Consider the following 16,005-nt stretch of genomic DNA (forward strand, 5'->3'; position numbering starts at 1 on the left):
AGGATACTCATTTTAATCTCTGAATTTAGATTTTTCTTTTTTAAAATTAAAAAATTGCAGCTCACCAAGAGGCTCTTGGTGAGCTGCAGAGATCCACAGGTCAAGTGGGCAGCTGTTTGCTGTGTGCGCCACAAATCCAGACTTTATGGAAGAGAGAGGAGATAAGGAAAAAAAAAAAAACAGTCTTTGAACGAAAGCTATAAGTAATTTAAAAGTCTTGTTATTGGGTTGAAATTACATGAGATTAAAAGAAAAAAGCTTTCTGATCTACATGCTAAATGCCATGTGTGGGAGGAAAACCAACACTGCACATCCATACATCACCCTGAACACACCACCTCCACTGTGAAACATGGAGTTGGAAGCATCATACTGTGGGAGTATTTTTTCATAAGCAAGAACAGAGAAGCTGGTCAGACTTTATGGGAAAATCGTTTCAGCCCTAGTAGACTCCTCAGAACAGTGTCCAAAACTATCTGAGTCGATGACATTAAATGTCGATGATAATGTAATTGAGGCAGGAACAGAGCGTCAACACCTCATTGTGTTGAATGAAATCGTTTTCACAGACTGATTTTCAGCTTTTTCATCCCGGAATGGGAGAGAAGAAGAAATCCAGTCCTCAATGCAAATAAATCAGAAACAAAAAATAATCATCAGTCTCGGATCTTTTTTGCTTGAACTCAACTTTACGCTGATTTCAGCTTTGGTATGTTTGATCTTAATTTAAATGCTTTCAATTTTATAAGGTCCTCAAAGATTCTGTTCACAAATGTAATCATGCGCAGTGACAATCACTGTGCTATGCAAGCAACTGATATGGATTCACGCTGTTTGTATGTTAAATATAAAGCAAGAACAATATCCAAACCAAAGTGACAGAGATGCTGTTTTGTTTTTTTTTGGGGGGGGGGGGGTTGCAGTAAATACTTCCTGTACTGTGAGCCAATCACATCACAGCCTCTGATTAGTCTTCATAATCAGCCATAAAATATTTTATCACAGCTCCTTCCTCAGCTGATGCACACATTCTAAATTATGAACATAAATGCAGCTTTGTGTTTATGTCAGGGTTTGCGTTATTCCCTCAGTGGAGCGTCGGCTGTAAAATCCCGTCTTTAACTCGATGGCATCTGTGTAATTCTAGAGATTGACAAAAACTACAAAGCAAACACTGAAGCTGGAGTGGGCGATTGAGGTTCTTTACAGCAACCGTAGGTATCTCATTTGCACAATAAGTAATGATGGAAAGACAGAGGAGTTCTAGTAGGTAATCCAGTTTATTCTATAGCTGTCATTCCCCCCTACACACTGGATGTTTTACATTACAACGGATAACGGAGTCTTTGTTTCCGAATCCACCAATCAATCCGTCCAGTCATTCTCTGTACCGATATCATAACGATATCAGCGCTGATCGATCAATAACTCCTGATCGCTGGACGACGCGGGGCTCTGCACGGCACTAATTTTTCAGATGAATCCATAACCCAACCCAGAGGTCACGACCCTCTAATGAACACAGCTTGTGTTGACGTGACAGCTGTCTTTTATTTCAGCTGTAAATGTGTCCAGAAGCCTCATTTATCAAACCGCACATGGATTTTAATAAGTATTTTTAAGGAACTGTCCTCACAAACAAGGTAGGTGGTATTTATCAGGCATGTAAACGTCATGTTTATTGAATGCTTTTTATTTCTTATCCTTCTTTCAACTTTATGACAATCATGCCGGAATTATGAGCGACAGCAGTAGGAGAAAACAAACCCAAGTAAAAGAGCGGTGCCTTTCAGATTTTCTAAATATTATTTATTATTATTTAATTTTCTTTTGGGATCAATAAAGTATGTTTGAATTGAATTTGAATTGAAAGCTGGTGTTATAATAGTTTGGAGGTTTTCATTACAGTTTAGTTTGATTTCATTGTGACTTTTTATCCAATTCAGTAAGTTTTAATTACTTTTTAAGAGTGTGTTTTCTAGTTTTTATTAGCTATTTTTAGTTAAATATTGTTTAGTTTTAGTTTAGTCTTTCTTAGTTTTTTCATCATTTGGTTCATTTTTAGGTGAATTCCAAAAGTTCAAAGTGTTTTATTGTGATTAAATCTATACATTGATTGGCTAATTAATACTCAACAGAAGAGAAGACTTTGTTTTCAAACAATGTGTTCAATTACTGATGAACAACCAACTGACTGGTGTTTTATCCAAACATTGCTGGTGCCAAATTGCATTATTTTACTTTTCAGGTTTTCATTTTTGAAGGAATTCTGACTTTAATCTCACTCTGCAAAAAAGTCACAATTCTGGGGAAAAAAGTCTTTTTTTTTCCCCAGTGGCCCTCATCCTCTTCCTCATCCTCTTCCTCATCTATGAGACGTTCGAAGTTCAGAATATCATTTCATAACCGAACCCAATCTTCCTCTTATCACTGGACAAATCTCTTTGTAAATAACCCTAAATGTATTCTTTTATTTGTCTGTATCTCTTTTTGGCTCTTATTGCCTTTACTTAGATTCATCTATGAGTAACTTCCAATATCAGTTTTTATGCTTTTATTTTGAAGGGACAACATCTAGTTTCAGTATCTTTAATTGCTTATGTTGTAACGGAGCTAATACTGATATTATCATATGGCATGACAGAGGCACAAGGTATGCTGTAATGTAAATAAGAATACTTATTCAGAGTTTGGTTTTTTTTTGGGGGGCGGGGGGGTTTCTGTGTATACGTTCCCAACTCTCACAGTGAAACAAAGTGTTTATTGCCATTAAACCCAAATGTTCAGCAGTAAAATCTAAAGTCACTTTTCACAAGGCAACTCGATTTACACTGAAAATAAATTTCATTTAGCTGAACTCTGATAATGAGGATAAATTGATTAAATCAGCTGCACTGGATCTTATTTTGGGGGATCAGTGTAATGCTTGGTACACTTCTCGAGCTTTTATTTGTTAAAAAGAATTGAAAATCACACACTGAATCAGGGTCACACATAAAATCCATATGAAATAAACTGAGGTTTATGTTTCTAACAAGTCATGAAAAAATTTTAAGTTGTGTTTGTAAGGTACGAAAGGTAATATTCATCAGATATGTGAATACAATGACAAGAATTTATGAACCACAGCAACGAAACAAAAACTAATGCAGGTGTATCTAGACGGTGCCTTTGAAAGAGCGCATTTGTAAAAAGAAACTCAGAGCAAACCCAGACATGGGTGCATAAATTGAAAGTGGCATACTAAATGTGATTCAATGTTTTAAGAGGATCAGCCTCAGATACCAATTACATTACCTCTAAAACAAAGGGAGAGAGCTGAAGGACAGAGATGGAGAAAGACACGGCGGCGGGGTTGAGTCATGGACGCTTTCACTCAAAGAGAAATAATTTATTTCATTGTGATATCAAAATCAATGGGCATCGATTGAAAGGTTGGCTAAAGGTGAGAGGGGAACGCGATCTTCTGGCCAGAGAGAGGCAGGGCTCTCTGGAAGACGGAGGAAAAAAAATGGAGGGAGAGTGGGCGAAACGGAAAGACAGAGCGCGAGGAAAGAGGAAGACGTCTCCGTCCGGTTAACAAAAAGCGGGGGGGGGAGAAAAAAAATGACGAAGGGAAACAGAAGAAAGGGAAGATGGAGGGCCAGGAGAGAAAAAGCGAGGGAGCTCCTGCCCAGGCGGAATCAATACGAAGAGGTGGAGCGGAGTACAATAGCCTCAGAGGAGGGGAGATTCACTGGTGCAGGTCTAATTCTCTCTCTGCCGCACATACATTAACGCGTACAGCCGCTCACAATCCTCTCCGCTCTCGCCATCTCCTGACATTTCTCTCTGGATCTTTCCTCTATATAATTTATCTCTCTCAGTCTGTCACTGCCTTGCTCATTCTGTATCAACCCTTCACCTCTAACTGTGCACAAACACACACACACACACACACACACACACACACACACACACAATGGTACAGTGTGCAGAGGGATGAGAGGCAAAGAAAAGCACCCTTTTCCCCCCATCACAATTCAGCACATTAGCCTTACACAGAAAAAGCACACCCAAATACATTTAAAACGATTAATCGTGATGTTATCGATTATTGAAATAATCGTCAACTAATTTGATAATCTATTAATCAGAGCATATAGACTCTTAAAAAGGCTGTTTGCTGTAAGAACAACACAGTCAGAGCAGTAATTGAACCAAAACTGTACACAAAGTGAATACATCTTTGCCTGTTTTATCCAGATGCATAGTTTTAGCATCAAGCAGTTCAAATTCTGTACAAAAAAAAATCTCCATTTCAGCACCTTTTGCTATTCAGTCATTAATTGGTTAATTGAATAGTCAACAGATCAGATGTACTGATGTTAAATGAAGGTGAAATGGCTTATTTAAGTATTTTTATTTTTAGCTGCAGATGGATCCTTTGCTACAAATGATCAATGTAAGCTTGATTTAATAAAAAAATTATTTTATATTTAGAAAAAGAAACTGAAAATATGTGCATGTTTTATATATTGTACAAAATAAGCTGAAATCTGCAGAATATGGCATTTTTTTTATTCAATTACTCGATTAATCGCCTGATTCGATAGAATCAAATAATTGTTTTAAAACAGTCGTTAGCCGTAGCTGTACACACATTCATGAAATGGCAAAAAACACAAACGCATGTAAACGAGTGGAGAAAGTATATTTGACTCCAATAACTCTGTGATTTGTGCACCCCAGAAAACAGAATCAGAGGTTCTTGACTGCAAAAAAAAAAAAGACAGTGGCTCAAACACACCTTCACACTCCAACAACTACTCCGCTCTATCAGCACTCGAGACAAGTGAGGGTTCAATTAGTTCTTGATGAATGAGCCCATAAGATGCCGCTCTCTCATTTCCCTTGTTGCCAGATATCCCAGCAATCAGAGAGAAATGAATTGTCACTGTGGCGTGACTGAAACGAAGATGATGGAGGTAAGGTTGTGGGCGCAGCTCAGGGAGCTTAGATAAATCATTCGCACTCTTCACTCTAGGTCAAAGGTGACAGCAAACCTGATGTTTTTTTTTTATTCCATTGTGCAGTCTCCTCTTGTATAAATATTATTAACGTTTTGTCTTTTCAAATGTTCCAAAACAGACCAGAAGCTTCCAGAACCTCCACGTTTCTCTTATGAATGTGTGCAAGTCTTCGTCTATGTTCTGCTAATGTCGAAAAAAATCACTGTGTTTCTATTAAATAAGAAATGAAATTAAAATCACTGCTGAATAAGCTTCCTGTCGTCTTTTTTGTCATCTCTGCCAGCAGGCGGCTAAAAAACCATCTCATCCTAACACAAAAAGTTTTCATCAAAAATACCTGAGTTTTCTCAAATTTGGCATGTTTCCATTAAGGTAAAGTAAGGTAATATTATTTATATAGCACATTTTCAGCAACAAGGCCACTCAAAGAGCTTTACATGAATTAAAAGGAAATACAAACAAAATAACAAACCAAAGGAAAGAGCAGAAGAAGAAAGAAAAAGAAAAGAATCTAATAATGTTGATCCAAAGTACGTATATAAACTAAATACTCCTATTCAGGGTTGCCAGATAAGAATAAGTAAGTATCCTCTGGTCTAATTCCTTTTCTGGGTTGGAAGAATAGGAGTCTAAGGTAGTTTTTTCTGGATTCTATGTCCTAATCCCTGTTCTGGGTTACTTTAGTATAAGTAAGTAAGTAAGTATCCTCTAGACTTTCCAAGTATGTTCAAATTTGTAATGTTAAGCAAATTTACTTTCATAATATCAATTTGCGCAACTTCATAGTTAATGGAAACGCAGATACTAGCTCGAGGTCTGTGTGTTTCCTATTAGCACGTGTGCCACAACGATGTTAGACTCACCGTCATCGATGATGCTGACCACCACTCCGCTACCGGTTATGTTGTTCCTCCAAACTGGCATCACATTCAGGTCAAACCCACTAGAGTTGTATTCACCCTGTGCAAACTGAACACACACACAAACACATGTGGTTATGGATCAACGTTACTAAGAGGACTCTGAGCGGTTTATTAATTCACCGTTTATCTCCATTAGTCTTAAATACCCAATGCTGGCAAGATGTGCTTTAATCATACATGGGGTGCAGCTTGGCAATTACACTCAAGTTAAAAGAGGGAGGAAATACAATAAAAACTACTTTTTAAACACAATATTTTTCGAGATTTTGTTTCAAGATATGAAAATCAGTACTGACGGGAAATTTTCAGCCGTCTAGCTGGTCAGAAAAATAAAATCCCATTAATTTGAAAAGTGAAGGCACCATAACAAAACATTCCCAGGTTATGTCAATGACAACACTCTTCAGTGTGGAAGTAATTACTGAAAGAAAGAAGACTCTGATTCCTTCCACATGGGAATGTTAATTCAGTTTCAAAAGCACAGGACCGCTTCTAGAAATGTTTTCATCCAAACATAAACACAAAGGGAAAAGTTGTTTTTACACCCCCAGACCTGTAAGTGGCACTAGACATGGAATATGTGTGGAGCTTCCACACAAGGTTAGTGGTAAACACAACAGGAAAGGCAAACAATAAAGCGAAGGTGGAGTATTTTGCTAAAATTTTCATTGTAGAACCATAATAAAGGTTCTGCAGCTGCAGCACAACCACAAATCCACCATGGCTGTTATTTCTTATGTGTAATAAGCATTTGGGGTAAAATGTCAGGTTAAACGTTGGGCTAATACATAAGCATTTTCACAAAACAGGGATTTTTGTTGTCAACATGGATACACGAGGGCCAGATTTTTCACCCTGAAACTCATTTGGACAAAAAAAACAAACACAAAAAGAGTTCAAGGTCTCCTAAAACAAAACACACCTTCAAAGTTTCCAGTTTTTGTTTAAAATGAACTCATAGAAAGCACACATTGTTAGAAGATGTTTAAAAGTAAACTATATTTTCTACAGACAGATGTTACTTGGTCATTAGAGTCACAAACACTGGAAGCTAGATTTTGGCATATCCTTTGCTCATTTGTCATTTTGTACTTTTAGTCACTTTGTATCCAATTTTATTTTTTTATTTTTTTATTTTTTTGCTTAAAGGTCACTTTTTGACTTTTGTCTTCAAAAAAGAAACCATAAGATGTCAATTTGCAGCAGTGTTGGAGCAGTTTCATTGAATTTGCAAACAAGAGAACTGACCTGCAGTCAAGCTCAGGTGAAACCAAGAAGGTTAAACTTATTACGGGAAAGTTTTGTCTCTCTTGAAATTAAAACCTGAAAAGCTAAAGACAGTCTAAAATGTCAACTCTGAATCATTTTGCCTGTGTTTTATAGCCACTAAATCACTAACACACACACTGGAAAGTTCCCTCTGCTCTTAATAAAAAAATAGTCCTCATTTAAGGCAGGATTTCAACAAAAATGGCAACTATGATTTTTGAAGAGAAATCTGAATCTGCTAAAATCAAAGCATTTGAATTCAGAAATAGGACACGAGTCTCATATTGAGTTCACTTATTGAAGAAAAGGAAAAACTTGCATGTACAGGAGGAAACCTTAAGGGAAAACCAACCGGGGGCAAACAGCAGGGAACACATATTAGGAACAGGTTTGCTAAGGGAGAACAGACTTGGTAATGGGCAGAATAACTGAAAATTGGAGGCTTGTATCCTGAGAAGGTGATTAGTGGCATGGAAACCAGGTAAATCCAATTAACCAAATGTACTGACGCTGTGTGGTGAACGAGACTACGAGGATGGGAAGGAAAGCGATTAATTAAGACAGAAAAGAACACAACAAAGCTTCAAGGACAGAGAACCCTGACTCAGATCAGAGACGTTTTTTGTAAAGCATGTGTTACGTACACAAGGACGCCCAAAGCTTTCAAAGCAGGACACAATGCAGAGACAAACAGCAACTACTCTTACTCAAAACCCAAACTCGAAATCCATGGAATCACTGTAGCTTTCAAAAAAAAAAAAAACTATGATCTTAAATTTGAGCAAGATAATACAGCGCAATGATCAAGTGGGAAACAGTTTGTGGAATGAATGTGACACCAGCTGCGTTTCCATTAACTAAAGAATTGTGCAAATTAAAATTACGATAAATTAGCTTAATGGAAACACAGCAATTCTAAAAAAAAAACAAAAAAAAAACAAGCACGTTTTTCGATTAAAAGCCATAGTGAAGTGGTTTATCGGCCATACCAAATCGGTTTATTTCACAAAACTGCAATGGAATCACTTTTCGCATCACACAAGTCATGTGAACAACAGTTTGATGTTACTACTGATGAAAACCACATAAAAGACGACAGGAAGTGGTACAAGGAGGATGTTATTCCAACGTGTGGAATCCATAGCTTTTCTGTAACATCACCGACTACAATTTCCCCAAAATGCCGCCTACATCACCACTCCCAGATATCAGGAGCTTGTCGCTCCAACATCTGAATACGACGCTGAGAACTCCTCAGATGGGTAATAGATGAACGTTGGTGCCATGGCTGAATTATAACCATATCCCATACAACTGTTTACTGCCATGACTTTTAATCTTTAATTGTTTTGATTTTTTATATTTTTTTACATTAGAAGATGCAAAGTTTTGTGCACATTATAAATGAGCGCAAAACTTTGTCAAAATTTTGCTAATGTTGAAAAACAATTTCTCAATTGTGGGGTTTCCATCAAATAAGAAACACAATTAAAGTCACGTGAACCAGTTTGTTCATGAGAACAAAAGAAACAAGCCGCACCATCATCCTCCAACTACTTCCTGTCATCTTCTTCTTCGTGTTTGGCAACAGTGGCAACATCCATTTGTTTGATCATGTGACTCGTGTGATGAGAAAAAAAGTGTTTTCATTACAGTTTTGCTAAAAAAAAAAAAAACTACCTCATCATAGTGAAAAAACTTTTGATTGAAAAATGTTTTTTTTTTTTTAAATGCACGTGTTTCCATTAAGAGAATTTATGTACGATATGTCAAACTATAAGGTTAATGGAATCGCAACTAAAGATTTACGCACATTTTTAATGGAACAGCAGCCTAGAAGTGCCTCAAGCAAACAACGGACAATACATCCCACATCATCAGATGACTTCAAAAATCTGCCGCCGACTTTTTTTTTTTTCTTTCTTTCAAACGTCACATGACACCTACACAATCCCAGAGTCAATGCCCTGTCAGGTTGTTGGAGGGCCACCTCACAGCATTCAGTAGGTGGTTTTGATCCAGCTCAGTAGAAACATATATTCAAAGAATATAAATACATATATATATATATATATATATATATATATATATATAAGGGATGGTGTATGCATCTTTAACTACACATGGTTTCAAAGTGCCATAAGGAACCCAGGAAGTTCACGGACAAGTCACCCAGACCTCTTCACCTCAAACCACAAATCCACCTACACGGAAACACAGAGATAACCACACATTACAGCAGAGAAACAACGCCGCCGTGGTGAGGCAAAATACCCATCACAGCAGCTCCCCAGAGCCTCAGCATCCCCACAAACTACATACATTCACTTGATCACTTAATACAGCTTTAATGTTGCATCCCAACGCAAACATGCAGTACGGTAACAGGCACACACAGACACACAAAAAAAAACCCACCCAACACTTAAAGGCAGCGTGTAAAGGCCGCACAAACACACACACACACACACATACACACTCGCAGACTAACTAGAAACGTCAACGGATTCCCAAAACTCGCTCTCCCACACAGAAAAAAGCACACACAGACACACACGGCCAATTTGATATTCAAAGTGAGTCCTTTAACTGTTGCTATGATTAAGAGAGAAAGAAAGGAAGAAAAGGCACAATGGAAAAAATGTCTCTGTTGGGGGGTTTGTGTGCGTTTGCGTGTGTGTGTGCGTGTGTGTGTGCGTGTGTGTGTGCGCGCGTTTGTTTGTGTGTTTGGCGGGTAGCATCTGGGGAGCTGCAATGCTTTGTAGTGTGAGCGAATAAGGCAGATGAATGGAGGCTGCTAGCAGACTATCGTCCACCGGAACACTGGGACTGGCTCGAGGGGAGGACGCACTCGAATGCATACACACATACACACACACTTTAAGCACACATAAAAGGCACACACCTTTGTAAAATTACATATAGACCTGTGGAGAGGCATCTTGAATGCTGATTCAGTTCATACACATGCGGTTATATGAAGTGATGTTGTGATAGCAGTAAAAAGCTCCTCACACACAACACAAAGTCACAATAACACTCTAAAGTACAACAATTTACCACTTCCGGTGCTCTCTTTAGCATCTATACATTTATAGAGACATGGGTTTACCTATAAAAATAAATTAACTTCAATAATGACATATTCTAGCTCACCGCTTGCTCAGTTTTTGTGTTTTTATTGAATTTTTGTAATCTTTTTTTTTTTTTTTCCAAGTACACTGTACACTGCAAAAACAAAACCTTACCAAGTAATTTTGACCTACTTTCTTGTGTAAATATCTTAGTACACTTGAAGAAAGAAAAAACTGAAGTCATTTCAAATGTTCAAATGTTCAAATTTATCGATTTGTAGTATTTGAATGCTGCCGCTGACACAGTGGATAATACAACATTGGAGATTAGTAATCACACGAAAGCCCATGAATTCTTGAGACGTCCTATGAACAACACTTAGGACCACCTATTGTAATTATTCAAACACCAAATAATAATATTCATTATTACAACAGTGGAAACAGTCTTGGCATTACAGCAGAAGCTAACATCTCCAGTCTTCCTTATCTCTGTTCTTATGGGGGAAATGAATGGCTCTCCTGATCTGGTGGCTGTGCAAAGGCCAACACCTGGCTACCCAAGATGCTACTTTTATTATATATTTTAGATATACTCTATGAACAAAGGCTGATTTTTATTCATCTTGGAGTTACGTTTCACAGAAAAATCGGCGAAAAGATGACTCCGCGAATTTTCACAGAGGTCCACTGTACACAAGCAGTCATACAGCAGGAAAAAGCAAACAATTGCCTTTTTTCCTTCTTCATCTCAGCTGGACTTCAGGGAAAACATATGAACATGAACAGATTGTCACACGACAACACGTACCATAAACTGATTGATTTGCTGCAGTCAGCTCAGCAAGAACCTTCTTACAGGAGCTGAACTTGTCATCAAGGTGTGTTAGGCCAAACTCGCCTAAAGTAGGTAATGAAAATATTACTCTACGGCAAGGATACGCGCGCGCGCGCACGCACATACACACACACCCACACACACACACGTCTCGACCTGAGCAGATTACTGACCCTCAATCAATATCTCCATCCACCAGAGGCTGATTAAACACAACAGAGTGAAATCAAGAGAGGGAGGCGAGAAGCCGATAGAAAGAGCGAACGGTCCCTAGTTTTAAAAGGCTTTGCATTTTTCCTGATTACTCAGTGATTGATAATTGTGCCCTATATTCCTGTTTATGTAATCAACCCATATAAGTTAAAAACCACATAATCACTTATGTGTCATACTTCACGTAACACCGCATGCATCACGGCGGGCTTCGAAAAAAAAAAAAAAGAAGAATCTTGTCGATAAATTTTCTAAATTCAGAGCCGAACCGTTGCTACAAATGGCGCTCGTATTGGAGCTCCGAGCTCTCCGCCTCACATTTCTCTTCATCATCTCGCCTCGATACTGTCTCCGCCACCCTCCGCCCCCATCCCTGACTCTCATCCCTCCAACTTGCCCCGAGAGCTGAGATGTCAGTCAATCTGCTGCCAGTTGCCGGGGTGAATCCATGAGCCCGCCTCTCCTCCCCCTCGCTCTGCCAGATTACGCCCTCGCGCGTCACTCAAGACCGTCTGCGGGAGTCGATTGGCTGAGGGAACGCTTTGCCCAGGGTATTTATAGCAAGAACATGCCAAGGATTTATTATTGATAGAGTAATCAGTGATATAATTTATCGCCGAATTCCATCGACATGAGCAGAAACAGAGGCTGTCGTTGCGCAACAGATCCAGCAGGAAGTATTCAGTGCACATAAGTAACAGTTATTATTTTTTTAAATGGGTTGTTAAACAATAAAAAATGTGGTCTTTTTTTATTGGGAATCATGTTTTAAGCCAAACATGGAGAAGCAGCATTCAGCTTCTATGAACTACAAATCTGGGACAAACGTCCAGAAAACTGCAAAACAGCTGAAACACTGACTTTCTTTAAATCAAAGCTAAAAACCCACCAGCTTAGAGTCGCTTTTGATTTGCATTGATAATTTCCATGATGGCATTTGACAAAAATGTAATGTTTATTGCTTGTTTTATAATTTATGTGAAGCAATTTGAACTGCCTTACTGCTGAAATGTGACATACAAAAAAACTTGACCTGTTCAGTTCTACTTTACCAAAACATATATTTTCTTTTCAAACATAAATTAAGAGGTCACAGAGGTTTTACTCAGTATATCAACCTCTACTTTGAAATATGTAGTTTGCATGAATTAATACAGTTTATTGAGTGGTAGTATATAAATAATGCAAAGTATATTACTGGTATACTAATAAAAAGTTCTGCATATTTTACTATTTTGTCATTTTTGCAGTGTAATGTAAAAAACAGTACTGACATCTTCAGCCTCAGCCACTCAGATCTTTATGTTGTATCTTAGAGTTTCAGATTGAAGTGACCACCTTATCAATCAACTCTAAAATAAATCAGCTGATTATGGTTTAACAATGAAACTATATATGAAAATCTAAATGGTATTTCTGTACAACTAAGGAACACAAAAATTAAAGTTAAACAGCTTTTTTAACTGTTTATTTCTGGTGTTTTTATTTAATTGTCATTGTTTTTGTAGAAATGAGTTTTCAATTTGACATTTAAATTGTTTTTTGTTTATTTTTGCAGATCATGGTTGATTTGTTAAAGCAAAAAAAAACAACAGGGTAAAACATCTAAGGGGGTGAATACACACATGCATGAAAACAGCATTTAAAAAGATTTTGCTGTGGTTATTACTTTAGCAGGAAAGGTACATCAAAATGATGTTTGTCAGACTCCAAATAAGAACTGGTCAAGTTTAACTTTCATTGGACATAATCTTATTAAAAGAACAAAAGCTCCCTCATGACATGCTTGTTTTATGGCGCTTTTCAAACAGACTTCAAACATAATTCTCCATCCTGTTGCTGTATTCCTGCAGGGCCTCAGAAACACAGTTTGGCCAAAACAGTGTGAACAGGACAGCTGAAGGCATAAGCATGTCTTGTTGTCTCAGCCCAGTTGTGCGCCGGTGTTCCTCCAAGCCTCATCAATCCCAGACATCTGTCTCAGTTCAACATGGACAACCCACTCACCCCTTCTCCTGCCTTCCCCACCATCCCCTTATCTCTCTGTCTTCTGTCTCCTTCTCCAGTCACACGTGAAAGCCTGTCTGACTTATGCCTGTCAAAAGAACATCCTTCAACGCAAAGACGAAAAGAGAGGAGAGACGGGGGGAGACTTCCAGATAAGGGAAATGACGACACACACAAACACACACCCAAGCAGATAATGACACCCACCAGTTCCCACTGCATGGGCCAGAGCGGGTCGTTGAAGGTGAGCGACTGGTCGTCCATCCTCTCCTCAGACGGGCTGTCAGCTGGAGGCCGTTTCCTCTGGGAACCTGCAAACACAAAGATCTATGTGATACGCATGTGTGCGTGTGTGTGTGTATGTGTGTGTGGAGGGGGGGGAGTTTTCTCCTTTTCCAATATCTTGAACTTTAACTTCCGGACATCCCTGGACCTCCAACCAATGGTGAAAAGCTACACAGATTCCCTTCTCACCACTGAGGTGGAATACTGTGGGGAGATTAGCATATCATTAGCATCTAATTAGCATCTCGTTACTGCAGCGTGGCTCAGTTCACAGTCTGTGGAAGCGCCTCTGCTCACTAAGGCCTCCACATTTTTCACTGCAAAAACACAAAATCTTACCAAGTATTTCTGCTTAGTTTCTAGTGCACATTGCTTTGAAAACCTATCCTAGTACACTGGCTCAAACCTATCACACAGGACTCTGCACCCTAAAGAGCCATTTTGCTCTCAGCACAGCCAAAAAAACTTGTTTAGAGCTGCAAATGTCAAACAACCTTTTCAAAATAGACAACTTTTCAGACTTTAGAAGATTTATTGTCATTTTTTTAAGAGCCAGAATTTTATTTCCATTTTTAGATTTTAAAATAAAAATAAGTATAAAGGAGATATTTTTTATAAACAGTCAACCTAATGAGAAAGAAAAAAAAAAAGATCTAAACACATATTACTGGCACTTTTAGTGTTATTTTTGTGGAAATTCAATGCAAATACTGTAGAAAAAAATAAAAACAGTATAAAACCTGCATTTGTTATTATATCTGTATTAAAAAAATGTTAACTGGTTTCTTTTAATTAAAGTTATTAAGAGCCACTGTGGCTCTGGAGACACGGGTTGCAGACCCCTGCCATAACCCAATTTCAGTCGTATTTTAATGTCAATATGTAAAAAAATATGTAATTTTTCATCAACATTAATACCTAATTAGACCCAATGTATTTCCAGAAGTTGTGAACCATTACAGAGCAGCTGAAGTTAACTAATTAGATAATTTTAAATGCAAAAGTAAAAACAATGAAAAGAGCCTGATGATACAGATAAACATCATAAAGATTTCCATTTCTAGAAAAATGGAAATTCCTAAAGTAAAAAAGAGTCCATGAATCAAGGGGGGAGTTCATTTAAAATCAGTGTTGAAGTCGTAAGCATCATCTGTATGAACGGTAGAGAGGCTGATGTCGACAGGGACAGGCTGGAAATGAACCTTACTGGGTTTATCTTTGACTGTATTCTGCAGCTTCTCAATCATGTGTCGAAAATATGCTGTTGTTTCATACAGTTTGGGATTCAATAATTATGTCTGAAAAAGCGGCTGGTGTTGAAAATGCCCATTCGATGCGACGCCCTTGCATTCACAACGGCAGTTTAAATCCTAAAATACTTGCGCGAAACCTGAGCGGTGAAAAGTTCAATCTGGTCAAAGCGTAGAAGTGCAATTCTTATTTTCCCTCCTTCCTTTATGAGAGTCAACACACAGCTGCAGCCTTCATCCATGATCTCCTGACTGTTTCATCTTTCTGCCTCCCTCTGGTGCTTTCCTATCATCTGTCAGAGCAGAGGCTGCGCGACACGGTGAGGAAAGTTTTACACAAAGAGGCAGACAGAGAGAAGTGCTGCAGAAGGACACCCGTCGGTTTATTCTTCTGCACCAGACAGCTCCCATTTACAACTGCACACGATCCATCCGACTCCTTATGTAGACGTGGAGTGATTTAAGAACTGCAATTCAGCTCTACTCAGCTGTGTCAACTTAAATTTCATTACGTATAGTCTAGTTCAATTCACTCATATCCTCTACGTTTTAGGGGTTCGCCTATAAATCTGTCCTGAAGTTAGCTTTGTCTTACTTCAAGTGTACTAAAATATTTGCACTAGAAACTAGACCAAAACTGATTTTGTCTTTTTGCAGTGCATGTGTGTACACTGCACGTTCCATTGTCTGAGTAAAATGGGTGATACTGGCTTTAATACAGGAATTTACAGTATGGATATTTGCCCAATGTAATTGCCTAGCCTCACTGTGAGGCTTGGCACACACGGGAACTTTAAGGAATTGAGGTATCATTTAATCCAAATTAGTCTGCTGCTGTATGACACTTGATTAGTGGGTCTTAAACCGAATAAAAATATAGAAACTTATGAAAATCAGAGCCAGTAGTTTATGTCCTTCCGAGTAAAACTGCGATAATTTTTATATAAGTGAAGCGCTAACTAAAGTGTGGCCAACACTACAGTACAAACACAATATAAAACTATTAGCATGAGGGCTAACACTAGCATAGCATATTGGGTGACTATGATGTTGACACTACCAGTATGCTGAGGGTTACAGCTATCGTGTTGAGTAACTTTAAATTACTCCATTCAGTGTTCAAATGTTAGCGTA

At 38.2% G+C, this 16,005-nt stretch overlaps 1 protein-coding gene across 4 annotated transcripts in view; it reads right to left on the reverse strand.

Annotated features, from left to right (window-relative positions):
• Positions 1-16,005, reverse strand: part of LOC103151010 (proprotein convertase subtilisin/kexin type 4-like) — a 215,007-nt gene that overhangs the window by 164,889 nt on the left and 34,113 nt on the right. For all 4 annotated transcript variants that reach the window (XM_016680995.1, XM_016681040.1, XM_016680937.1 and 1 more), the window contains 2 exons: positions 13,544-13,647; positions 5,876-5,981 (listed from right to left, as the gene is read on the reverse strand). In XM_016680995.1, the coding sequence (XP_016536481.1) occupies positions 5,876-5,981; positions 13,544-13,647 (210 nt within the window). The remainder of the gene's footprint in view (positions 1-5,875; positions 5,982-13,543; positions 13,648-16,005) is intronic.

This window comes from Poecilia formosa, unplaced genomic scaffold (assembly GCF_000485575.1).
Source record: "Poecilia formosa unplaced genomic scaffold, Poecilia_formosa-5.1.2 Scaffold0, whole genome shotgun sequence".
Lineage (NCBI taxonomy): Eukaryota > Metazoa > Chordata > Actinopteri > Cyprinodontiformes > Poeciliidae > Poecilia > Poecilia formosa.